This window comes from Gossypium hirsutum, chromosome D08, assembly GCF_007990345.1.
Source record: "Gossypium hirsutum isolate 1008001.06 chromosome D08, Gossypium_hirsutum_v2.1, whole genome shotgun sequence".
Taxonomy (NCBI): Eukaryota; Viridiplantae; Streptophyta; class Magnoliopsida; order Malvales; family Malvaceae; genus Gossypium; species Gossypium hirsutum.
Window position 1 is genome coordinate 62,220,094 of NC_053444.1, and position 26,090 is coordinate 62,246,183.

The 26,090-nt window shown below is 36.1% G+C and overlaps 3 protein-coding genes and 1 pseudogene across 6 annotated transcripts; 3 read left to right on the forward strand and 1 right to left on the reverse strand.

The window, feature by feature from the left end:
* Positions 1–1,629: 1,629 nt before the first annotated feature.
* LOC107939961 (uncharacterized) lies at positions 1,630–5,604 on the reverse strand. The gene is made up of 8 exons (XM_016873362.2): positions 4,677–5,604; positions 4,214–4,501; positions 3,894–4,096; positions 3,433–3,783; positions 3,132–3,332; positions 2,907–2,977; positions 2,395–2,534; positions 1,630–2,159 (listed from the first exon to the last, which is right to left on the reverse strand). The coding sequence occupies exons 1-8, from the start codon at positions 4,714–4,716 to the stop codon at positions 1,831–1,833; spliced, it is 1,623 nt and encodes a 540-aa protein (XP_016728851.1). The 5' UTR covers positions 4,717–5,604; the 3' UTR covers positions 1,630–1,830.
* Positions 5,605–13,517: 7,913 nt separating this feature from the next.
* Positions 13,518–19,424, forward strand: LOC107939956 (autophagy-related protein 9). 4 transcript variants are annotated; one of them, XM_041098702.1, is made up of 13 exons: positions 13,536–13,728; positions 13,841–13,864; positions 14,385–14,517; positions 14,763–15,011; positions 15,159–15,414; positions 15,511–15,831; positions 16,398–16,620; positions 16,870–17,049; positions 17,158–17,364; positions 17,516–17,593; positions 17,691–17,761; positions 17,866–17,976; positions 18,338–19,424. In XM_041098702.1, exons 4-13 carry the CDS (start codon positions 14,834–14,836, stop codon positions 19,167–19,169), a joined length of 2,457 nt encoding a protein of 818 aa, XP_040954636.1. In that variant the 5' UTR covers positions 13,536–13,728; positions 13,841–13,864; positions 14,385–14,517; positions 14,763–14,833; the 3' UTR covers positions 19,170–19,424. The 4 variants fall into 4 exon arrangements, with proteins under 4 accessions (XP_016728835.1, XP_040954636.1, XP_016728841.1 ...); XM_016873346.2 differs by having other exon boundaries at positions 13,518–13,728; positions 14,763–15,414; XM_016873352.2 differs by having other exon boundaries at positions 13,536–13,864; positions 14,763–15,414; positions 17,694–17,761.
* Positions 19,425–19,990: 566 nt separating this feature from the next.
* On the forward strand, positions 19,991–22,437 carry LOC107939958 (protein KINESIN LIGHT CHAIN-RELATED 2-like; annotated as a pseudogene).
* A 134-nt stretch (positions 22,438–22,571) lies between these two features.
* Positions 22,572–24,281, forward strand: LOC121219931 (hyoscyamine 6-dioxygenase). The gene is made up of 4 exons (XM_041098704.1): positions 22,572–22,958; positions 23,063–23,313; positions 23,395–23,713; positions 23,854–24,281. Exons 1-4 carry the CDS (start codon positions 22,755–22,757, stop codon positions 24,100–24,102), a joined length of 1,023 nt encoding a protein of 340 aa, XP_040954638.1. The 5' UTR covers positions 22,572–22,754; the 3' UTR covers positions 24,103–24,281.
* The last annotated feature ends 1,809 nt before the right edge of the window (positions 24,282–26,090 follow it).

Genomic DNA, 26,090 nt, shown 5'->3' on the forward strand with positions numbered 1-26,090 from the left:
CAACCACTCCTCTATAACAGACAAAATCTTGATAGACAAATGAACGGTTACAAATAGGGTTGTTGACTATATATGCAAGTATTTAATTTAATTAACTACCTTTTGAACCGAAAAAAAAATACCTTTCAAAAGTATTTTTCTTAAATCAAGCTTTTCAAAACAATATGGCTAAAATGTACCATATATCTCCGTACTCTTCAAAAATGTAAAATTTAATCCCTATATTTTAATTTTTAAGAATTTGATCTTTTACTTCAGATTTCAAAATTCAGGTTCAATTGTTAACTATTAATTTTTTTTTTGGCTAGATTGGTTGGTGTGACATTTTGAAATAATAAAAAAATTCTCTGAAATTTTGAAATAAAAAAAAATTCTCACTTCATAGTAATGTAACTAAACAAATAATGTAATGAACTTGAATTTAATAAAATAACTTTAACAGTTTTAATTTTAAAATCTGAAAAATAAAGTGACTAAAATATTAGAAATAAATGTACAAAGACTAAATTCTAAATTTATGAAGAGTATAAAGATTTATAACATATTTTAATAAAATAATTTTTTAACTGCAACAATATTGCGAAACTAAGAGCCCCTTTTGGATGGGCATTTATCTCCAGTGTAGTACGTTTAACTTTTCTTTTGTCTCACGTTACAGCATCTAATCTTACCACCACTGTTATTTTTATACTAACAGTAGATAAACGAATACTCATCAAAAAAAAGCTTAACCCTGATTTGAACTAATTTTTGCTTACCCTTAATGATATAAATAAATACAACACTTCCAACAATGTAATAAAAAGGAAGTTAAATTTAGAGCTTAATCATGAATTATTTTTACTATTCTTTTAAATTATAGTTTAGTACAAAGTATATGCCAATGTTAATTGAGGAAAATGTGTGCTTAAAGCAACAACTTTTTTTGTTGATATTTTAAAGCACTAAAGATTTCTTTAAATGTATTTTTTTGTTATTTTCTACTTTACCTTGGATGCTAAGACAACCCTAGCCCTAGGGCTATTAGCCTATGCCCTAATACCGCCATTTCTTTCTCAGTCATACATTTTTTTACGACCGGTTTATATTATCATTAAAACATGAGTTAAAACCAGAAATTTGGTGTCAGGGAGATGAAGATAAAATTTTATAATTTCAGGGGTCAATGGTAAAAGAATTATTCGAAAAGGAGCCTAAACTGAATATATTATAATTGAAAAGTACTAAAATTACTATTATACCATTTAGCTACCACTACCTACCTTCTATCTACACCCTGCGATCCAACTTACTTTCTAATTTTATGATTTATTATTTTGTTGTTTTACATATACCATGTGATATAACATTATACAATAAACATTAAAAATGAATAAATTCTTGCTGAATTTAAATAATACTTAAAATGAATTCAAATAATCATTTATTATGAATAAACTCGAAAAAATTTAAAAATCCTTCAAATTGAACCAAACTTGAACAAATATAAATCGTGACTAAATCTGCATAAACCTTATTTATACTTATATAAAAAATTTAAAAACCACAATATTGAAAAATACAACCACAAATTCCAACATAATTATTTTGGATGAAGTATATAATCAAACATAAAAAATACCTTAATCATACCAAAAAATTATTTTATACTAAAATTTTGACTCGTGGTTTAAATATTTTTCATTTGTATAAAATTGCTCATCACCTATACCTTCTTCCCTAAAAAGTTGCTCAAAACTGTCTTTATATGAGCCTATCTGGTTTACGAACATACATTTATTTTGACAACTTGTATGATGTAAATGATGTTTAAAGCTTTCAAGGGTCTTCTTATCTGAAAAGGTCTTCTTCATGGGACAGAGGCAAACCTTTTAGCACATCTCGTAACGCGAAATAATGGCTATCGCACCGATGATCCGATATTAAGTTGCTTGAGAGTATTATCTTCTGGAAATGCTCGCCTGGATGTCTCCTCCAAAGACTGAAATATTCTTGGCCCCTGTTATCATTGCTTCCGGTGTGATCATCAATGTTCCTCTTTAAATAGTAGACTGTCCCCGGAACAAATAACTCCTCCGGCACTGTATAGGCACCTTCTTCTTTTTGAAGTGCAGTGACTTTCTTAGGAACAGACGTTGGTTCCGTTTTTATGGCTACGTCTGTGTTCATGTAGAGCATTGGTTAGAATAGGTGTAAATGAATGGCTGCAGGTTAGCTGCATTAGTGTTAATGCCTAGACACTGAGAACTTCTCTAAAAACTAATTCTGGTTTGTTTTTCCGCATGCCTTATCCAAGATGACTAAACAGATGAACAAAGAAGGAAGGTTTCCAAGTAATTAGATATTGAGTTTACTTGGGTGCTACGACAACCAGATTATAGGTGCAACACTTACCCGAAGATCCGTTTGCACTCTTGAAATGTGCATAATCAGCAAGTTTCCTAGCTACGTCTTGTACGGATGACACGACCAGTTTAGCATTTGTAACTAAATCTACTATACTTTTCCAGTCTGCCTTCTCCACCACACTCATCCTGTTAAGACAGAGGAATGCAATTAAATTCTCATTCCCAATAAATCAAAATCTGCAGATACAATCATCCAATAAACAATAGTCAATAATATAGAAGATAGTAATAAAAGTCGAAACATATAAAGAAAGATCAGTTCCTTGATGTAGGTTATTGTACCATCAATTTCAAGTCGATACATAAATGCAAACACTTATCTCGTGAAAATTTTTCCTTTGACGTCAATACTAACTCGGGTTTGTAACATCTCGGATACTCGAAAAGCTTTTGTCCTTCGAGTACCTTATTCACATGCTTCGTTTGTTTCAAATCTTGTGAAGGAAACTTCAGAAGGAAAATTTAAAAGTTAATTTTAGTAGGCATTTGCATGCTTACCAGTCTGTTTCAAGAATTTCATTCCTCAGCCGTGCTAGAGATGCCGCGCTTAGTCTAGGCACGATGTCATCCTTTATGCAGAAGAAAATAAAGAGCAACCAGAAAAAAAAAGTTAAGAGATTTACAACAAGGAAAAGTACTGGACTGGGAAACCTGGTTTAATAGAAGGAAATGTTCCAATACCTAGAAGCTTGCTCAACATTCAATTAGATGAGTCAGGTTTACCTGCATTACAATGGTTGTAACAAAATCGGAGCAAGTTTCAGCAAGTCCTTTGGAAACACAAGGAGGAGTCGCGTATCCAACAGCAGACACAACATCAGGGCTAAACCCCAGCTCCTTTTTTGACCTTTTACGAAGCATTATTGCCAGTAAAGAAGCTGTCGCAGCTCCGAGAGAATGCCCCACTAACCTTAACCTAAATCCCTGTAAATGAATTAGGCTAACTACAACAACAAAAATAGAACTTTAGGTTTAAAATTAGGATAATACAATAAGGTCGAAACATACGAAGTAAATTAATCACCTCATATTTCTCCAAGCACTGCCTTATCGTTCCTATTTCATGGTGAAGAAACCATCGAGCAGCTTCAGCTGTGCCAAAGTGAGTTGAATAGCCTTCAAATGTAACCTCTCCATCACTTGACGTAACAATATCAGTAATAAGGTCATACACGGTATGAGTTCCACGGATTCCGAATATTACAAGTTTCTTTCGAGGATCAATTCCTATATAATATCCAGGCCTCATCACACTAGAATTCTTTACGAATTTCAAAACATTGCTTTCTCTAAGCATGCTAGTCCTTGCAAGGATGGCAGCATTATCCTTATAACATCCTTTGGCTAATTCAATGTGGTATATCAGATCCTGAACCTACATCACAAAAAAAAAAAAAAAGAGAAAAGAAAAAGATCCTTAGCCATATCAACTGAAACGAAACTAAAAATACTTTTACAATTTAGTGCAAGGGATTCGGCAATTACGATCGAAACTGACTTGATCTTCACACCCTTAACATCCTCAAATGGATTCAAAGACGCCTGTCGAAGGTAAATAAGATATAGGCCTATAGTAAGATCACTTAAGCTCCAACCTTCAATGACAGTCTTACTCTTTTGAATGCTAGATATGATTTCCGAGACCGATCGAGCAGCGTATTGAGGCTTATCATCCCTTACTTCATTTCCTATACATACAAATTAGATTAAAGAACTAGTGCCATTAACTAATTGCTAATAAAAATGCAATGAAACTGCATCTGCAGTAACCAATTTAGCTTAACATGAATTGACATAAAACAGACCTATTGGCAGAGCCCACCTACACAATTGCAGAGCTGGTTCAAGAGCCTTTGTGAGCCAAGCAAGCTCTAGTTTCCACTTGGTATCACCAACATAATCTTCATCACCAGAACTATACTTGAAAAACCTGGAACTGGTCTCAATTTCAGCCATATCTTTTGCCTCTTTTTCTTTAATTACTTCTTTTAATCCTTCTGGTTTTGACCATTGTGATTGAAACCTATTAAGTACACCATTCATAAATCTACCATAAAGTTTCTTCTGCCTTGTAATCAAAATGTTGCTATTATCTGCACACAAAAACCAATAAACCCAAAATCAAAATAAGAAAGCTGAGATTTTTACTAATTCTTTGGATTTTCGTTAAAAAACCCAGATTGAAAATGACAAAAGTATGAAAAGTTTAAAAGCTTTAAATGATTTGATAGAGGTGGATTGAAAGAAGAGGTGAAGCAAAGTACTTACAAAGATGGCGTATGAAGCTTTTGCAAGATTGATTAGCCATTGTCAAAAAAAGATACAGATAGAGAGGGAAATTTGATGTTGGTGTAGAAATAAGATGTAAACGGTGGTTCTGGACGAGCTTCAGAGGCGGCGCTTGGTCATGCTCCGAGGCGGCGGACACGTATTTCTGAAGATTGATTTTGGGCCATAAAGTAAACGTAATGATTTTGGGCCTAAAGCTACGTCCAAGATATTCTGGTCCTTCATTAATAGCCCAATAGAGGAGAGATCAAATTAATAACTGATCAAAGGTTTTACTCCTCTTAAAAATAGTGAAATTAGTCCCCTAACGTTAAATCAAAAAGTAAATTGATCATTTCTATTAAATTTTTAATCTATTTTCACTATTAAAAATTAACACAACTGACAAATAACTAGACAATTATACATGGCTATGTGTATATTATGCTACGCATAGAGACTAGTTTTTAATATTAAAAATAGATTAATTTTTTAAGAGAATGGTTGGTTTACTTTTTGATCTAAACATATGAGGACTAATTTGCCCCTTATTTTTAATTAAAGAAGGCAAAATGTAATCCAACCCTTATTACAAGTACCTCCATTATACTTTATCCTCATTGAACGTATAATTAATTATTACAAATATTGAGCCGAATAATAATTAACTAATTAATTAAAAAAAATTACACATAAATGTGTAAGTATTAAATCGAATAATTACCTCAATAACTAACTTAACTCTAACCAACTAATTAATAAACTAGTTAACTAACTTGAAAAAAATTAAAAGAATTTAAAGGAAAACTGAACCAAATAATTAACTCAACAACTAATAATTCAACTCTAACTAACAAAAATATTTGATTAAATCAGAATAAATCTAAAAGAGAAGGCATACTTTTTATTTAGAAGTACTAAATCTAATAATTAACTAGAATAACTCCCACACTTATATATAGTAAGATTTGAACATGGGATATTAAAGTTCTGAGGTCTCAACATAATAACGGAAATCAAGTCATGCATAAAATTTTAGGTTTTAAGTTTTGTGGATAAAAAAGATATTAAAAGAACTTTATCCTTTTAAGAAATATAATTAAGATCTAAAGTGATTATAATAAAATGGTGAAAAGTCTAAAAAAAATAAATTTATACATAAATAAAATAAAATAGGTATATATGTACAACTCATAAAAATATAATTTTAGGTTAAAATATGTCAATTTTGTTTCTTTATGTTTTAGATTTCAAAATTCAGTTCCAACTTCCAATTGTTAATTCTTTTTTTTTTAATTCAAGTTTATTACAATGTCATTTTTTAATTACATGGCTACCAAGTGATTATTATTATTTATTTCAAAATATTACACTAATAAATTTAGCAGTATTAACATTTGAACCTAAATTTTAAAATCTGAAAAATAAAGTGATTAAATTCCAAAATTTTAAAAAAATTACATAGACTTATTTAATCATAATTTTACGAACAAGTATTTGGTACACTGTATGTTTTTTTATTTCACAAATAATCTTAAAAAATTTATATATGTTTTTTTTTTAAATATTCATTTATTTATAATATTTTATATTTTATAGTACATTTGTCACCCTTCTTGCAGTCTAATAAGAATAAATAACTCCCAAGCACCCACTATTATAGGCTAATTTACCAAAAAAAACTCATTTTTATAAAAAAATTACCGAAATGGGCCGGTTTTTTAATTATTTACCGGAATGGGCAATTTTCCGCGAAATCGCGTCCACGTCAGCGCGATGTTAGGGTACGTGACAGGACATCGCGTCCACGTCAGCAGGTCGCGCTGACGTGGACACGATGTGGCCGCGCGCGTGAACAGTGCCCAACGGTCAAAAAATTGACCGTTGCCCCCCCAACGGTAAATTTTTTTTTACTATATAAACCCTCACCCCTTTTATTTTCACAAAAAAATTCAATATCAATGTCCTTCAAAAATTCTGTCAATTCCGTTCAAAAATTCTCTCAAATTCCTTTCAAAATTCTCTCAAACTCTCAAATTCATTCCAAAATCCTCTCAATTTTCTTCAAAAAATCTCCAAATCCATATTAAATTTCTTTTTCCATTAAATTTCATTATTTTAAGAAAATTTTAAAATTTTTTATTTTTTTAAAATATTTTAAATATTTTTAATATTTTCAACAATGGCCGGATCATTGATTCGTCTTGATAGGAATCACATATCGATGGAGCAAATGAAAATGGTAAGTATTAAATTTAAATTTTAAATTTTATTTAAGATATTTTTATTCATGTATTTTTAGATATTTATTAATTTATTTTTTCTTATAAAAGGCTGAAGATCGGGTATTGGAATGCAATATTCGGAATATGCATGCTCCTCCATCACCGTTAGTAGAGAACTACCTGCGGGAAGCGGGATTTTGGCACGTGGCGACGGTAGGCCAGGAATGCAAGTTGGAGACGAAACTGATCAGTGCGTTGATCGAGAGGTAGAGACCTGAGACGCACACATTTCATCTTCCATGTGGAGGGTGCACTATCACTCTAGAAGATGTCCATCTGCATTTGGGATTGCCGGTGGACGGGCACCAGTCACTAGGTCTGCCCAATCTAGCAATTGGGAGGCGGTGTGCTACGAGTTTTTGGGCGTCGTTCTGGATAAAATGGATGGAGGTCAGGTGGAGATGGGCTGGTTACGTGCCACCTTCCCCGGTCTGAATGAAAATTCAACTGAAATTGAACGAATCCGATATGCTCGATCATATATTCTTCAAATAATTGGAGGCTATCTCATGGCCGACACGTCACGGAGCCGTGTACATCTAAGGTGGCTGCTAAAACTCGTTGATTTTAGAGTAGCCGGTGAATTTGGTTGGGGGTCTGCCGTCTTGGCAACATTATATCGGGAGATGTGCGGGGCGACCAAACCGAGGAGAGCAAAAATCGGAGGATGCCTGTCACTACTGCAATTATGGGCACGGTTTCGCTTTCCATTTCTACGTCATCGAGTGAACCACCCATATACATTCCCACTCATAACGAGGTAAATTTTATATTACATTTTGAAATTGTTATGTAGATTTTGTAAGAATAAAAGTATGCTAAAAATTTATTTAATTAGGTGGAACCATCCGGCGAGTTATCGTGGATTACAGTCTGAACTTGAAGATATACGGCTTCTATTGGACCAACGGTCGGAAGCAGAAGTAAGTATTATTGCAAATAGATATTTCCATACATTCACTAGTAGATTGATATTTAGTATTTACTATTTAGTATTATGTGTATAAGTAATATTTCTATCATGTTCATGTAGTTTCAATGGACACCATACGAGGATCCGGCAATCCGGGCAGTAATCCCGGAAGAGTTTTTATAAAATCCCAACGCTTGGCACGTGAAAGTGGTGTTGATCAACTATGCAACTGTGGAGCCCCACCAGACAGACAGAGTCCTACGACAGTTTGGATGTAGACAACCGATCCCTGCGGACCCTGAGGTGTTTGACGAGCACCACAAAATCGACCTTCGGCTATTAGGTACGGATTGGCCTAGATATTGGTCAGAGTACACGGAAATGTGGGAAAATCGGCATGAATATCTACCTACTTGGGAACAAATCATCGTTCCCGAGTTAGCGTGCGTTCCAGAATATATGCCATGGTTTAAGATCCATGGGAAGCCGTATTTACTTACGCCAGAGGAGAGGCAGCGGCAAATACGTGTCGGAAGGGAAAGGCGCGGGCCTCTAAATCCAAGAGGACAAGACTACGAGGGCAGCCCATCAACGAGGCCCAGGCATTCACCCAGGCCCATCATCAGCGGCAATGCAATCACCGTCCCCAACGAGAGCACCGGCGCAGTCACCTGACGCAGCAATTCAACAGATGATACCCACGTAATCGCCTTTCCCTATGATGCCAGGTATGTTTCCTAGCCCTTATATGTACCCTAACCCGTACATGTATCCTTTTCAACAGCTTATGGCAGCTTGGAGCCAAATGCTCGGATCAACTTCATTTCCTGTAATACCGAGCGGACCACCAATAACTAGGCCATCAGTGCAGAAGGGGTCGCAAAGGGGGCCGTCGGGGAGCTCTCCTTTTTACCAATCGCCAGCAACGCATGAATTTCAAACTCCGTCGCCGTTCATGATGCAAACACCTCCACATACAGTATTCTTTGAAGGTGGATCATCGTCCCAAGTCCGACAAGCAGATGCCGAATCGGAAGAACAACAATCACCACCCGAGGAAGAACAACCGCCGTCGGAAGCTAAAGGAAGGAAGAATCCAGCGCGTAACCGTCGACGGCAGCCATGTGGAACCAAATCCTCCGGTCATAGGCATTGATTACCGTATTAAAATTTATCATTTGATGTAATGAAATAGAAGTTTATGACGATGTAATACACATAGAAATTTTTCCGAGTTATTTTGACATTATTTGATTAAAAACCCTAACCAACTTAATATAATTAAAAACCCTAACTTAATTAAAAACCCTAACCTAATTTAATTTAATTAAAAACCCTAACCTAACCTAATTTAATTAAAAACCCTAACCTAATTTAATTTAATTAAAAACCCTAACATAATTTAATTAAAAATCCTAACCTAATTTAATTTAATTAAAAACCCTAACATAATTTAATTAAAAACCCTAACCTAATTTAATTTAATTAAAAACCCTAACCTAATTTAATTTAATTAAAAACCTAACATAATTTAGTTTAATTAAAAACCCTAACTTAACTTAATTAAAAACCCTAACCTAATTTAATTTAATTAAAAACTCTAACCTAACCTAATTTAATTAAAATCCCTAACCCTAACCTAATTTAATTAAAAACCCTAACCTAATTTAATTTAATTAAAAACCCTAACCTAATTTAATTAAAAATCATAACCTAATTTAATTAAAAACCCTAACCCTAACCTAATTTAATTAATGTAAAAACCCTAACATAACTCAACGGATTTGATAATCTTAGTAACCATTTAAGAAATTGTAGTTTTACATAATGTTGGATTTCGTAAAATGTTTTGACTGGTACTAACATTTAAGAAATTGTAGTAATTTGATAATTTTACTAACAATTAATACAATTATCAATTAATAATTGAATAAAAGGTAATTTTTTCTATAATTACATTCAACTATTGTGATTAGGGCACGATCGACTTGTATGGCCTAGGTTCCTACACCATCCACACAACTTCTGTTGACTGGCTGTTTCTCGGATATCCATATTGTTCCGTATTCTAGTGGAGAAAGGTCGACCCTTCGGCTTGCGACGCAATTCTCTATCCGGTAACAGCTTAAAAGGAGCAAGAGATACGGCCGGCCACTTACGTTCATCTGGGACCGGTGGGAAAACGTGTCTCCATACGTTGTACATGTTTTCTAATTTGTACACTTCGTCCACATAACTCAGCGGATCCAAACGGAGTTTCTGACAGGCTGCAATAACATGAGCGCATGGATAACGAAGTGCATCGAACTTCCCACAGTCACAAGTCCTGTTTCGCAAGTGTACACGATATTGCCCGCCAACAACACCTTGGTGCGGTATGTCGAACTGCGTCATGCGAAACCATAAATTGTCTCGATCGTGACACACAACGTGCATGATGTTTGCCCTCGCCTTCGCCTTGTTAATTTCTTGAACTACCTTACTGCACCATACATGCCCACCCTGCATTTGGCCTGCATAACCTGCTGCTCGCTTTAGAAATAGCGCCGCCAAACGGAAATATATCTCTCGCACAACCGCTGCTATCGGGGCGTGTTCCTTTAAGAACAAAATTTATGCATTCTGCCAGGTTCGACGTCATATGGCTATATCGTAGGCCTCCGTCGTATGCTTGTGCCCACTGTTCGAAACGTATGTTGCAAAGGTAGTCCGCCCCTTCTTCGTTTTGGGATCGCAAGATTGCCAACATCTCGTGAAAACGATCTTTATTCATTTCATACCCTACCAATATAAGAACATAGTGAATATTTTATACCGCTTCTACCAATAAAACTAATTCAATTTGACAAAATAAATAATACAGTTATACAGTAAATACCCATGTTGGTCACTTGTCGTCATTCCGTCTTAGATGGATATTGCCTGTAGTAGTTCGAAGCAACGTGTCTCAGGCAATACCTATGGTGTGTATGCTGCCACAAGCTTCCCTCTCGATCAAATGCAGCTAGTATACCGGCGCCCCGATCTGAAATAACACAGATATTAGGTTGGGGGCACACATGCCTCCTTAATCTAGAGAGAAAGAAATCCCAGTCATCAGACGACTCCCCCGGTGTTATTGGAAATTGGAAGAATTCTCCCACCGCCGTCCTGTGCCACTACAACCAATAGCCGATGAGTGTACCTACCGAACATGAAGGTACCGTCAATTTGTACCAACGGCTTGCAGTAGGGAAATGCGTCTCGGCATTGCTTAAAGGTCCAAAATAGACGTTTGAACACTTGGCATCCACGTAGCAATTGGTCGTTGTAGTACGCATGTTCCATTTCAAGGTCTGTGATGGCACCTGGGACGTATCTCTGTACCACCTGACACTATTGTCACATTTCATTATATGAGGCGTCCCACCCACTATGCATCTTCTCCAATGCCTTTTGCTTAGCTATCCAAGCCTTGCGGTAAGAGGGCGTGTACCCCATTTGGCTACGGATATTGGCAATTATCACCGACACTGAAGTCCGAGGATCTACTTTTATCGTGGGCAGTATCAAGCTAGCCAACATAGTTGAATCCATTTTCGGATGATCTTCTGAAACACCTACAGAGGGAGGGAGTACATTAAATAATGCAACATTGGAAAATAAAAATATTATTCAGACACATTCAATACTGTACCTGCAGTACATGTATGTGGACCTTTGTACTTTTTGATCTCCCACAACCCTGTCCTCTTCCTTAACGAGGCGACGATTTTCCATGAACATGTGCCGTCTTGCATCGCACACTTCGCCTCAAACTTATCCGATTTTGATTTAACGACGTGGTAATTAACGCCATTTTTGATGCTATGTTGTTTCAAAGCACCAATAAAACTATCCTTATTGGTAAACTGATTACCAACTTCAAGTTTACCGAGATCTACCTCCGAACTTGTACGATTGCGCACCCGGTGTGGTAGATTTGGAAACTCTAACGCATCATCATTTGACAGATCCACATTATGCATGTGGGCTGGAGGTGAGTATGCTCTGAATCGTGGATTTTCTTCATCATCTGCACTGCTATCACCATCTTCACCTTCTGTTGGAATAGGCTCCGGTTCAGAAAATAATCCCACCTCTGCACCATCCGGCCCGGGCTCTCGAGGTGGATCTACATCGGAGTCACCTTCTAACCCACAATCATCTGCAGCGTACGACGTCCCCTCACCGGTTGATGTCGTAGGTAGTACGTCATCCCTTCTTCTGGGCATTTGATAACGTCCCCAATTAGATGTAGATTGCCATCCAGTAGAACTTGATGCAGTTCCCCAGCTCGTATTTCCAGCGTCAAACGTCGAGCAACCGACGTACATGTCCCATCCACCGACAGAGTGTCTAGGGGGGATGTGCTTTCGACACTGCTACCGAACATGGGCTGTTCCATATTTTGTAACACGCTAACCGAGTGTCGGCCAGGGATCGTGTATACATCTCGAACACCGGACGGAAGTACATCAGTTGGCGACGTAAATTGTACATATAACTCAATATAAGTTGCTCCGCTAGCAAGATGAGTCTGCACCATTGCCTCCAAGCTACGAGCACCTTTTATGTCGAACGAGTCATATGTCACCGGATCAAAAGAAGAACAAAATCGATACGTCATTGACAGAACTTTCATTGGCGTCGTTCCGAAGATTTTACGCCTAATTCTTTTACAGAGTTCTGTCAAATCTATGTTTTGGCTAAATGACAGTCGCACCGTATTCTCCGACAAAAAAACAACACCATTCTCGGTGTGGCAAACCTCACCATCGTAGTAAATAACAACACTAATATGTTCACTCATTTTGAAACTCTAAGTTTCTTAGCCTCTCTAAAATGTTTCTGCTGTGAGTTATGCATTCTAAGAACATTTTCTGCCTAATTTATAGCCTCAGCCCAAACTTGCTACTGTACCAAAATCGCGTCCACGAGGGCGCGATTTGACACTATTTGCTCAGAAACGTCAAAAAAAATTATTTCTTACATGACCAACTGTAGCGAAATCGCGTCCATGAGGGCGCGATTTCACAATTTCTTCTCATATAGCATCCTGGTATCAGCGATTTTATACTATTTGCTCAGAAAACGTCAAAAAAAAATTATTTCTTACATGACCACTGTAGCGAAATCGCGTCCACGAGGCCACGATTTCACAATTTCTTCTCAAATAGCATCCTGGTAGAAGCGATTTCTCACTATTTGACCAGATACATCAACTCGAAAACAATTTTTCCGGGACCCCTAACCCTTAAAAAGCCTGCACCCTAAACCCTAAAAGCCAGAAAACCCAAACATAAAATCAGCGTCAAAATCGCGTCCCCGGTACCGCGCTACGTGGCATGACATTGCGTCCACGTCAGCGCGACCTGCTGACGTGTAAGGAAATCGCTTCCTCAAGGACGCGATTTCCTTCCACGTTAGCAGGTCGCGCTGACGTGGACGCGATGTCCTGTCACGTACCCTGACATCGCGCTAACGTGGACGCGATTTCGCGGAAAATGACCCATTTCGGTAAATAATTAAAAAACCGGCCCATTTCAGTAATTTTTTTAAAAAATGATTTTTTTTGGTAAATTAGCCACTATTAAATTCTGAAAGAGAAACTTGTAAATAGATGTTTTGCCGTTGCCAAAACCAAAACGAATGTCCTTCCTTCTGCCGCTCAAAGCGAAGTTTAGGGCATTTAATCTTTAAATTAAAAATTAAAAAACCCCTTCAATACACATTTCATTAAATTCTTGAATTGATTAATAAAAAATTGGTTTTTTTACAGACCCTATCTATTCCCTTCCATACCCTGCATTATTCCTTTTCTTATAATTCCCGGGTAAAGTTCAATCTTTTGGTTTTGTGTTCTTTTGTTTAGTGGAATAATCTTTGGTGGGTATTGGCCAAATTCGCGCTTTTTGATTATGTCTTTGTTCTTTCGGGTATTGTAGGAGCTGCTCGTTGATGGGTTGGGGGTAAATTTCGAGAACTTTTTGTAATTTACTGTAGAAAATGAATAGTCTTGGCAGATTATTTATTTATTTTTGTTATCTTTTATATGGATAAATTTTGGGTTTATTTTAGTTTATATTGAAATATTTGGTTGACTTAAATGGCCAATTTTAGCATGTTTTTGCTGCTAAGCTTTTGATAGATATATGGAGTAAAGTTTTGTTTTTTGTGATATTTAGGATGTTATAGAGTTGAGTTTGGGAACTTTTAGATCTTAAAATAATGGACTTGGATTTTGAGAATAGTGAAATTGTGTAATAAAGCACCTGTAAATGTAATATTTATGATTATTTTCTTTAATTCGTGGATTTGTTGGATGCTTATTTAGTGGTAAAGTTGAACTACTAGTAGATATCTGTAAATTTAAAGTTCATGTTTTCTTATATGCATTCCAAATTCATGTTACCACATAGCATATAACTGCTGAAATTTTTATCCCGGTTTAAATTTTTTTCCTATTTGCTTATTCTTATGGTTTTGCAGACAGTTCTTGCTGTCGGTGTTCAAAAATCGGCAATTTAAGTTTCTAGATTCAGAGTGTTGCATCTAGTAACTTGTTACCAGCTGGTTGATCGAGGAAACGGTCGTGCTTCTGTTCCAACCCATGATTTTGCAGGTATTTGAACTTAATTAATTAGTGCAAGGATTTAACATCTTGCTTTATTGGTTTTTACTTGTCCCAGTAATTGCTTTATCGGTTTTTCACTGTCCATAATTTTGCTTAATCTGTTTCTTGTCCTATCCTCCATTATGATTGATTGGTTTTCACTTTTGCTTCTATTTCCACCTACTGATGAATGTCAGCATGTGCATATGTACTTCATAAAAAGGGAAATTCTTTGATTTTCTTCTTATTGGCAGAACCTTTTCATAAAAAATTTGCGTATTTTGGGAATGGACTGGCTGTTTTTATCTGCCATCAAGATTTATAAATGATGTTCTGGGGGCAAAGGGCTGCAAATGCTCTTGGCATGTTTAGGTTGAGATGGGGTGGTGAATCCTCTTTGACAACAGGCTTACTAGGTGATGTGCCTCCTGAGATTGAGTTGTCTGACTATGGAAGGTTACCAGCTAGTCCTCGTAGCGAATGCCCTTCGGGGCTTCTCAATGGTGAGAGTCTAAATGTGGAACCGATTGCTGACTTGGACTTGTTTTTCGAGCGGCTCTATAGCTACTATTGTGAAAAGGGGCTTTGGTGCATAATTATAAAATGGATAGTTGAACTTCTGAGTGTGTGCTTTACCATATGTTTCTCAGGGTTTTTCTTATTGTTTGTTGATTGGAATGGTCTCTGCAATGCAAAATGTGGGATGGATGCGGTTGAGTCTGGAACTAAACCGTGTGATCTTGCTAAGGAAGCACTTCATGAGCACCCATTAACTCCCTTAACACTTTCAAAAGCTATTGTTGTTGGATATTTGGTGCTTTTTTCCGTCTATTGGGTATTCTGTTTTTTGAGGTTTTTTGCACAATTAAAGGATACTCTTGGTATACAACATTTCTTTTATAACAGGTAAGTTACAAGATTTGCATTTTGGTAGAGCATTTACGGCAGTAGTGCCTTATAATTGTTTGATGATTTTATAATTATTTTAATTTTATTTTGCAGTCTCCATATTACCGACAGTGAGATTCAGACCATGCCTTGGGCAATGATACTTGAAAGGGTTGTCCGATTACAAAGTTCTTCACAACTCTGTGTGGTCAAGGATCTTTCTACTCATGATGTGGTTATGCGATTGATGCGGAAGGAGAACTATTTGATTGGAATGCTTAATAAAGGAGTGCTTGCTTTTCCTATTTCACCTTGGGTTCCAGGTGCTGGTCCAACTGTCAAATTTGGCTCTGGTGGAATGCGACATCGTCTGATCCTGACAAAGTCACTTGAATGGACCTTAAATTGGTGTATATTGCAAAGCATGTTTGACCGGTATGTTTAGCTTTACATGAACATTTGGCTCTCTACTTTCTAACTAAAGATAAAATTGCTTATTTCTTCATTTTTCTAATGTATTATACTTTCATTTCAAGATTATTATACAATCCTTATCGTGTGAGGAAGTATAACAAGATACATTTTTGGTGTTGAAATATGAACAAAAGTGATGCCATTGAATTGTTTTTGCTTTTCTCTAGATAAGTTTTGCGGGGCTTTTGTAGACAAGTTATCAAGATATACAGTTTTTTCATATATATGTATGTGCGTGTACGCGTGCGCGTATATATATATATCAAAATTCTGAAAGGTTTTACTGATCCATTGTCTTTCTATGTTTAGGAAGGAAATATTTTATGAAGTACTGCAAGTTTCAAATGTAACCCTGAAATTAACCTTGACATATTTATGAGGTTTTGCTGATTTTAGTATCTAAAAGCACTCGTGATTGGTTTTTCTTTTCTTTTCTTTTCTTTTTTACTTTTAAGAAACAAAATACACCTCAATTCTGGGGTTCATAACCAACTTCCTTTTGGAACGCCTTTTTGTTTTTTTGGCAGAAACTTTTGTGTTAGAAGGGACTTCATTACTAATCCTAGAACATTGAAGAAGAGGCTTATAATTGTTGGGCTTACTATGCTTCTACTCTCTCCATTTCTCGTCATATTCATGCTGGTTTATCTCTTCTTAAGGCATGCTGAGCAATTCTATAATCATCCAAGTACAGCTTCTTCTCGAAGATGGTCTAATTTGTCAAAATGGATGTTTAGGGAATTCAACGAGGTATTATCATCTCCCCTTCCTCTTTGCCTATTTTCACAAGCTTGTGTTATTACTTTTATCCAGTAATCTTGAGTGTTAGTCCATTGTTCAAGTTTATTCATACAGAAGAAAAGTTGTTTAGAATCTACCGTGAGAATAAGATGATAACAATTTGTTTCTTGCAATGCATATTTTACACTTATAGGTTCTCTTGTTTCACATGTTGTCATGCTGTGTTTTTATATATACTGTTTATCTTTTTTTTTACAGGTTGAACATTTATTTAGGCATCGGATTAATAGCAGTGTAATGCATGCTTCCGAGTACCTAAAGCAATTTCCCTCACCAGTTATTTCCATTATCGCAAAATTTATCTCATTTGTATCTGGCGGCTTTGCTGCTGTCTTGATCATCATTGCCTTTGTGGAAGAATCTTTGCTAGAGGGCCATGTAATATTCTAAAGCTTTCACCCTTTCAAATTCTTTTATTTTCTTTTCCGTTCAACTGTTCTATATTTTTACTTTTTAGTTATTTACATGTTTATTTGAAATTTGTAGATATTTGGTCGGAACTTGTTTTGGTATGCAGCTATTTTTGGAACCATAACAGCAATTAGCCGGGCTGCTGTTGCAGATGAACTTCTGGTCCTTGATCCAGGAGGAGCAATGTCTATGGTGGTACAGCATACACATTATATGCCGAAGAGATGGCGTGGTAAAGAAAACATCGAAACAGTCCGGATAGAGTTTGAAACTCTATATCAGGTAAACCCCACTTAATCCCTATTTTTGTTATACTCGTAATCTCGGAGTTGCATGCTTGTTTGATTATAAAAGTCCGGGAAATATTGTTTCATTCGAGTATTTTGCTACATCAAGTGCTTGTTTGAATCAATGTTGTGTCGTTGTGATGCAGTACACTGGAATGATATTGCTAGAGGAGATGGCCTCGATTTTCCTCACTCCATTGTTGCTTCTATTTGTTGTCCCAAAGGTTTTATTTCTGTCTCTTTTCTTCTATTGTTGATTCCCACACCCTACATCTTGCTTTTCAAGTTAAAATGTTGACTGTTAGAATGTTTATTTTGCAGCAGGTGGATGACATTTTACAGTTCATCGCCGATTTTACCATAGATGTTGAAGGTGTCGGTCACGTTTGCAGGTAGACTGCTCTTTTTCTTCTAACTTCTTTTGGACCTTATTACTAGTTATATCACGTGCCTATTAAATGATATGACGTGCACGATTGTTCCCTTTGTTTTGCAGTTTTAGTGCCTTTGATTTCCAAAACCACGGCAATAGCAAATATGGGTCTCCACACAATGTGCCTCGTGCACAAAGGAGTTCCCAAGGGAAAATGGAGAAGTCATTCTTGAGGTATGATTTTGCTCTGTCCTACGGCTGCACTTAGAGCTATTTATGAGGTGAATGTAAATCGGAAAACCCAAAATCAGCCCAAAATGTTATACTACTTATTACATTTGCCATGATAGAAGTTGACAGTTAGTCTCGGCTTTAACCTTAAACTGCTATCTGATGGGACATTATATGCTATTGCTTTGTACGAAATACTGTTTTTCTGCTACTTGCGATTTATTTGTTGGTTTAGTGCTTCGAATGCATTCCTCTCCTTCTAGAGCCATGATTTCCCTTTTTCATGGTATTCTTTAATTATGGTGTTTTCCCTCTCTTTTCTTCTTTTTCCTCGTGTATAATTTCTCTGTTTTTGCGTGTGCAGTTTCCAGAGTAGCTATCCTTTGTGGGAACCGGATGCTCAGGGTAAGCAGTTCCTGTCAAATATTAGAATTTTCAGGGAGCAAAAGTTGCAAGGGCAAGGAACTGGACACACATATTCTCTGGATAGATTGTGGCGTGGTAGCCCACCAAGAGCTTACAGAGATAGAAACGGCCTTTCATCAAGAGAAATGCAACACAATATTCCGGGCTCCGGCAATGATTCGAGGTCTTCATGGATAATTGACGCTGTTCAAAAGAATCACCCATATCTTCTCGATTGGTATTATACCTCTCGACCTCACCGTGTGAGAAGTCATAGGAGAGACACCACAACAAGGCAATTTGAACCGGCCGAGCAACAGCACGTGGATTATTGGGGGCCAACTAGCCTAGGACATAATGAAGGAATAGATGAAGATCGCTGGCTACACCACTATGACAATCGGTCGCAGTCGCAACTTGAAGCTTCGACATCAGCTCCTTTCTTCCATGACAGTGCACTTCAGCATCATGATGCAAATGACTTGGCACACCATACATGGAGCCATTGGTGGGACCGAAGTGGCTTACACGGTTCACAGCCCCAAGCAAGTTTTCTTGAGCCTCCTGATTTCAACCACTATCCTGCAGACTGTCGGTATGATAACTTATCCGAGAGAAGCATACAAGGGCAAGATCAATACCTTGATTGGCGGGATTCTCGGAGGTTATCCCATATGTCTTACATGGATGATCTTGAAGCTGGAGGGGACATAAATCTTCATTTTGACGGTATCTATACCACATCTCCCGAATCTCCCACCGTAAATTTAAGACCCCCGGGCTTCCATTAATCAAATAAGCTCTTAGTTTCTGGATTGGTACTTACCTTCAGATGAATGGAATGCAAATCAAATTCCAACTTTCCATATTCATTGTTGTATATATATGTTCATTATGAGGTTCATTTCTTTAAGGCCTAAACTCCATTTTAGAGAAAATATATTGCACTCCAATTCAGTGTTAGCCTTTTGATATGTATAAACGAACAATTGTAAGGCATTGATCGTTTCAAATGATTCATTCAAATCCATGTGTTTTTTTGTATAGTTTTTTTGTTTATGTATACGTATTTGCCATGATTAAGCTTTTTTTTTTCTGGGGTTAATTTCACTAAACATCCTCAAATTATTTCAAAATGATCAAATTGAATCATCAATATATTAGTATAGTATTAATTAGGAACAAGTACGTATTGATAATTTGATTCATGTGTACTAAATATGTTGCATGTTATGTTTGAAGGACTGTTTAACGCCCAAACTAATTGTTAGGGGTGAAAAAGAGGTCTTAATTGATATAAAAATGATACTTTTAAGACTCAATTAAAATATTTTGAAATTTAAAGATCAATAAAAATCTGATTATAGTTTAAGGACGCATAGCATAATTAACCCTTTTCTTTGTTTTTCTCTTTGGTACTAAAGCATTGGGACAAAGACAATTCTAATTAACAAAGGTAGGACTAGAAACGAAACGACAACGTTTCAGTGCTGTTTCCCTTACTAAACCTTGAGATAAAAACAAAGGATTTTACAAGGGTTTTACAAAAAAAAAAAAAAAAACCCTTGCTCCAAAGCTTGTGAAAATCCCCAGAGAATTTCTCAATTTCAGGATGAAGAAGGCTTCAAATTTACTGTTATCAAAATTCAATCGTCAAAGATCCATAAAGGCCGCTCCTTTACTCTCGAGAGCTTACATTTTTGAGAATTCTCCATCATCATCATCTTCTTCACAGTTTCACTCAACCGGCCGTCACCTTCAATGCTGTGCAAAAACCCGAGGTTTAATTTTCAAGCTACACCAATTCCAAACAAATCCATCTCGTAATCTCAACACACTTGTGGAAAAACCAACCCAATTGCCTTCTAGCTAGAGAAAACTCAGAGAAAAATCCGATCTTGAGGAAGCTTTTGAGTCTGGTAAAACCTCTGGGGAAATGTTCAGAGTGTTTAAAGATATGGAAGCTTGTTTTGACGAGAGAGAGCTGGGAATAGCTTCATTAAAAATTGGACTCAAACTTGACCGATAAGGTGAAGACCCTGAAAAGGCTCTATCTTTTGCTGACAGAGCATTGAAAGTATTGGATCAAGATGGTAAACCTTCTTTACTAGTTGCTGTGGCTTTACAATTGATGGGTTCTGTTAGTTATGGTTTAAAAAGGTTTAATGATAGTTTAGGGTATCTTAATAAGGCTAATAGGTTGCTTGGTAGGTTAGAGGAAGAGGGTATTGCCAATGTTGAGAATATAAGGCCAGTGCTACATGCGGTGCAGCTTGAATTGGGGAATGTGAAGACAGCTATGGGGAGGAGAGAGGAGGCTCTTTTAAATTTTAAGAAGGCTTTGGAAATTAAGGAAATGACTCTTGGGAAGGATAGTAAGGAATTAGGGGTGGGATATAGGGATTTGGCTGAAGCTTATGTTTCGGTTCTAAATTTTAAGGAGGCCTTACCTTTCAGTTTGAAGGCATTGGAGATTCATAGGAAGGGGCTAGGGCATAATTCAGTGGAGGTTGCACATGATAGGAGGATTCTTGGGGTTATTTTTACACTTATGGAGGAGCATGAGAAGGCATTGGAACAGAATCAGTTGTCACAGAGGGTTTTGAAGAATTGGGGTCTTAGTTCTGAGTTGCTTCGTGCGGAAATTGATGCTGCTAATATGCAGATTGCGTTGGGAAAGTATGATGAGGCTATTAATACTTTGAAAAGTATAGTTCAGCAGACAGAGAAAGACAGTGAGAATTGAGCTCTGGTGTTTATTTCAATGGGGAAAGCTCTTTGTCATTGGGAAAAATTTGCAGACTCGAAGAGGTGTTTGGAGATTGCTTGTGGAAATCTTGACAAGAAAGAGACTGTTTCTCCGATTGAAGTTGCTGAGGCATACTGTGAGATATCAATGCTATATGAGAATATGAATGAGTTCGAGACTGCAATTTCATTGTTGAAGAGAACATTGGCTATACTTGAGAAACGACCTCAAGAACAGCAATCTGAGGGAGGTGTTTCTGCTAGAACAGGGTGGTTACTCTTGTTAAAAGGTGAGGTGCCACAGGCAATTCCTTACTTGGAGAATGCAGTAGAGAAATTGAAAGACAGCTTTGGCTCCAGGCATTTTGGGGTCGGGTATATTTACAACAATTTAGGGGCAGCATATTTGGAATTAGATAGGCCTCAGTCAGCGACACAAATCTTTGCAGTTGCAAAGGACATCTTGGATGTCTCTCTTGGTCCTCATCATGCAGATTCAATTGAAACTTGCCAGAATCTTTCTAAAGCATATAGTGCAATGGGAAGGTAAAATGTTCTTTAGTCTCTATGCATCTTGCCTTTACTAGTTCAATATCTTGCTTTTAATGGTGCCCGGTCATGAGAGATAGCCTGGTGCCATGCTGAAGTGAAACCTGTTCATGGCTGAAAGAAAATTGCATTTCAAAGGGTCAATAATGGAAGTACCACTTTGAAGAATCTAAAATTTGATGTTTCTATAGAAAACTTGCATGCATGTTACACTGATACATGTAGATGGACAAACATATGCGTTGCCTGCAACTATACATTCTCATGGTAACATCAACTGAAATGAAAATCAGTTAGTAAATGTGTATTAAGCCTTTAGGGTTAAATTCAGATTGGAAGAATTCATTTTCTTCGATGTCTCAGTTATACCCTTGCAATTGAATTCCAGCAGCGAGTAATTGATGCCTGGGAAGGCCATTGACCAAGTACAGAAGAACTCCGAGAAGCTCGGCATGCTCTCGAAGAGTTAAAGACAAAAGCCCGTGGTACATCCACTAACCGAGTTCCTACACAGGCCTTGCCTTTGCCACAATATAGTATTGCTTCAAGAAATTCGCAACCCAGTATTCCTCTTACCCAGAATTCAGCCAGCTCTATACTGTAGGCTTGGAGAATTGATAGCTTTTGCTCTGCTATCACATTTCACAATCTGAGACATTTGTTTTTATCTTTAATTCTTGTAAATTTCGATATTATTTTGATATGTCATTTATATATGTGCTATTTGCCTCAAGTATATACTTGCTTATACCAGTTCTTTTCCTTTTTGTCTTGCCATAAAGTTAAAGTGTCAGTCATTATCAATGATTCAATTAATGACTATATTATGATTATTTTCGAATAATTGCGGAGGCAGGCACCCATCTGTTTGGGATAATCTATATGAATATGCAATGATTTGAAAATAATTAATTGGTTTCTGAAAAGGACTATGCAACTTGTTTTTGTCCCTGATATGCATATATTGGATTTTTTCAATCGGCTGAGCATCCTATACGAACCCTTTATATTGTTACAAATTTTTGCATCATAATTATCAAAAACAGATCAAAGGTCTCAAGAACTTGAACATTCAAGAGATGGAGAAGCTTGTTTCAAGCTGGTTCAGTAATAAAACCTTGCCCCAGTCTTACATATTTCCCCCTGAAGCAAGGCCTGGGAACCATGTCATTCCTAGATGCAATACCATTCCGGTAGTTGACCTCAGCAAGGCGTTGGCTCATGACCGAATTGTCATAGTTCAACAGATTCTGAAAGCTAGCCAAGAGTTCGGATTTTTCCAGGTCAGTGCCTTTTTGCTTTACAAAATTACAATTTATTGCAGAAAATTTTTTGTCAATGATAAAAAGATGTTCAATCAGTCATCATATTGTTCTTCTTAAAACAGGTTGTTAACCATGGAGTTCCAGAAAACCTGGTTACTGACACCATGAATGTCTTCAAGGAGTTCTTCGAGTTGCCTGCTGAGGACAAGGCCGGAATCTACTCTGAGGATCTGAAAAGGCCTTGCAGGCTTTACACAAGCAGTTCAAACTATGATCACGAAAATGTTCACCTTTGGCGTGACAATCTGAGACACCCTTGTCATCCTTTAGAAGATTGTATCAAAATTTGGCCTCTAAAGCCTACTAGATATAGGTACTAAAACCCTGCACATACGTGCATGATTTTTATTCCCCATTTCTCTTACCTTCATTCCATTTCTTATAACCTTTGCAGGGAAATTGTGGCTACATACTCGATTGAGGCAAAGAAACTAGGTCTAAGGATCCTGGAGTTGCTTTCTGAAGGCTTGGGGCTTGGTTCAGGGTTCTTTGGGGATAAACTAAGTGAATCGTTGTTACTATCAGTGAACCATTACCCGCCATGCCCGGATCCAAGCTTGACCCTTGGAGTATCTAGACATTGTGACCCTAACCTTTTAACTATTCTACATCAGGGAGATGTATATGGACTTCAAGTCTTCAAGGATGGGGAATGGATTGGTGTGGAGCCTTTGCATAATGCATTTGTGGTTAACATAGGTCATCAGTTGCAGGTATATCTTAATTAAGTCTAAATAGACCTCTTTCCGCTCGGCCTATGGACATTTTCATGTTGGAGGCTGTTAATTTGGTGCCCCATAGCTTGACCTGATTTGAACTAATTATATGTTGGGTTTGTTTGCACTTTGAATAGATTATCAGTAACAACAAGCTGAAGAGTGCTGAGCATCGGGCAGTGACGAACTCGAGAGTTGCTCGAACGACAGTGGCCTTTTTTATTAACCCATCTGATGATTGCGTTATAGAGCCTGATAAATCTCTTATTGACACCGATGAGTCTCCGGCTTACAAGCCTTTCCAGTTCAAAGAGTTTCTGCTTAACTACTCATCCTTGATGGGGAACCCTGAAAAATGCCTGGAACCCTTTGAACTACATGCTTGATTAATGGCTCTGGACCACCTCCACAGCTTCCATAGCTTACCTCCTCTAAACGCAAAACTGTTATTAAATGATTATGGCAAAGACACTTTGTGTAACATCCCCGAAAGTTGTTACAATGAGATATTGTTCTTGATATAGTAAAATAAAGAAATAAAGTCAAAAAAAGGGAAATTTTGAGTTATGTCAACAAAATCTATTTAGGAAGTATATCTTGATATATTAATTCAAGAAAGGATTAAATTGTAAAAGTGAGAAAACTTTTGTGGCCCAAGAGTAAATACTTAAAATTTAAGGGGTTGAAGTGTAAATATAGAAAATTTAAAGATTAATAGTGTAAATATTTTAAGGGTGGAAGGATTTAGAAACTAAGAATGAATTAGGACCAAATTGAATAAGTGGAAAAAGTATGAGGGGTTAAATTATAATTTTACTAAAATGAGTGATGATTCAATGGAGGAATTTTGAAAAATCATGGGAGGCAAAATGATCATTTAGCAAGGAAGATAATTTTGAAGAGTAATGATGATACTAGTGATATTTTAGATTAAATAAATATTAATTTATTAATATTTTGATTTGACATTTAATTATATTTAATTATTATTTTATTTAGTATATAAAGAAAGAAAGATGAAGAATGTGAGAAGAAGAAGAAAGAAAGAAAATTTTACAGTGTGATCCTTTCGCCAAAAATATATTATTTTCACTTAGAAATCAAAAGAACTTTTATAGCCACCAAGAGAGAAAGATAATAAGGAGACTATTGGGAGCTAGCATATCAAGTTAGATTCAAGAAAATAGAAGTTGGAGGAGAGAAAAAGTCAAGTTAAAGTATGGTTTCAAGAGAATAAGATATGTATGTTAAGGTTTTATGTTATTTTTAAGTTTATTAGCTATAGAAAAGCATAAAAATGATGTTAAAGTAAAGATTTCTCATGAGGTAATATTGTGTTTTTGACATGATGAAGAGAGAAGTTTAGTAAGTGAATCAAGTGGTAGGAGAAGAGAAAAACAAGAGATTTTGATAGAAAAGAGGTAAGTACCTATTAACTTCCTTATTATTTAAGGATTAAAATGTGATCTTTGTAAAGTAAGTGGTAATTAAGTAAAAAAATAAAAAAATAGTGTGAAATAATTTATTATGTGAAGTAGGAATTTATAATAAAAGTATAATAGTTGGGTTATGTGTTAGCGAAAAATATACAAAGAATTAGATAAGTGGAATTATGGGAAAATGTGAAATTTTATGGAAATAAGGACTAAATTGAAAGACTTGAGAAATACATGTGGTGGAAATAATACAAGTAAAATACATAGAAATTTGATGTGGAAAATGAGATAGTGAAATTAATTATGTGAATTAAGTGATATGTCAAAGATAAATTGTGTAATAATGAATAGAGAACTTTTATGAAAAAAGGTGATTAAATTGGAAAGTTATAAAAGTTTACAAGGAAATATTGATAATAAAGCACATAGTGAAAAATAAAAGAATATATGAATTTTGTAATCCAAACTATAATTATTTCCTAAGTTGTGGAAATTAAGGGTTAAATGAGAAAAATTGGTGTAGTGAATTTTAGAATATTAATAAGTATTGAATTATGTTATATGTGTTATTAAAAGTAAAATATATTGCTACACGAAATATTGTACTAATGACTAAATTACAAAATATATAAAAGTGATATGTGAAATACATGATAAGGATTATTAGTGAATTATGGATGAATAATGAATTTAGAAATGTAACACCCCTTACCCGAGACCATCACCGAAATCGAGTACGAGATGTCATCCAACTTAACTTACCAATTCGGAGCATAAAAATTTGCTTTTAAAATTAAATTCACTGTTCACAACAAAACTGTCCACATGCGCGACTGTCACTAATTTAATTATATCTCGAGTTACGAAACTCAAAATTTAAATCCATAAATTTTTCCTGAAACTAGACTCTTATACCTTCTTACCATAAAATTTTTAGA

What these genes read in the sequence shown, in the direction of transcription:
- LOC107939956 (XM_016873346.2), top strand. Translation starts at nt 14,834, where the DNA reads ATGATGTTCTGGGGGCAAAGGGCTGCAAATGCTCTTGGCATGTTTAGG. An exon ending in TTGCAAAGCATGTTTGACCG is followed by an intron (nt 15,832 to 16,397) that starts GTATGTTTAGCT and finishes TTTTTTTGGCAG; the next exon opens with AAACTTTTGTGTTAGAAGGG. An exon ending in TTCTATTTGTTGTCCCAAAG is followed by an intron (nt 17,594 to 17,690) that starts GTTTTATTTCTG and finishes TTTATTTTGCAG; the next exon opens with CAGGTGGATGACATTTTACA.
- LOC121219931 (XM_041098704.1), top strand. Translation starts at nt 22,755, where the DNA reads ATGGAGAAGCTTGTTTCAAGCTGGTTCAGTAATAAAACCTTGCCCCAG. An exon ending in CTAAAGCCTACTAGATATAG is followed by an intron (nt 23,314 to 23,394) that starts GTACTAAAACCC and finishes TAACCTTTGCAG; the next exon opens with GGAAATTGTGGCTACATACT. An exon ending in ACATAGGTCATCAGTTGCAG is followed by an intron (nt 23,714 to 23,853) that starts GTATATCTTAAT and finishes CACTTTGAATAG; the next exon opens with ATTATCAGTAACAACAAGCT.
- LOC107939961 (XM_016873362.2), bottom strand. Translation starts at nt 4,716, where the DNA reads ATGGCTAATCAATCTTGCAAAAGCTTCATACGCCATCTTT. An exon ending in AGATCAAGTCAGTTTCGATC is followed by an intron (nt 3,784 to 3,893) that starts GTAATTGCCGAA and finishes TTTGTGATGTAG; the next exon opens with GTTCAGGATCTGATATACCA. An exon ending in TTACAACCATTGTAATGCAG is followed by an intron (nt 2,978 to 3,131) that starts GTAAACCTGACT and finishes TTCTGCATAAAG; the next exon opens with GATGACATCGTGCCTAGACT.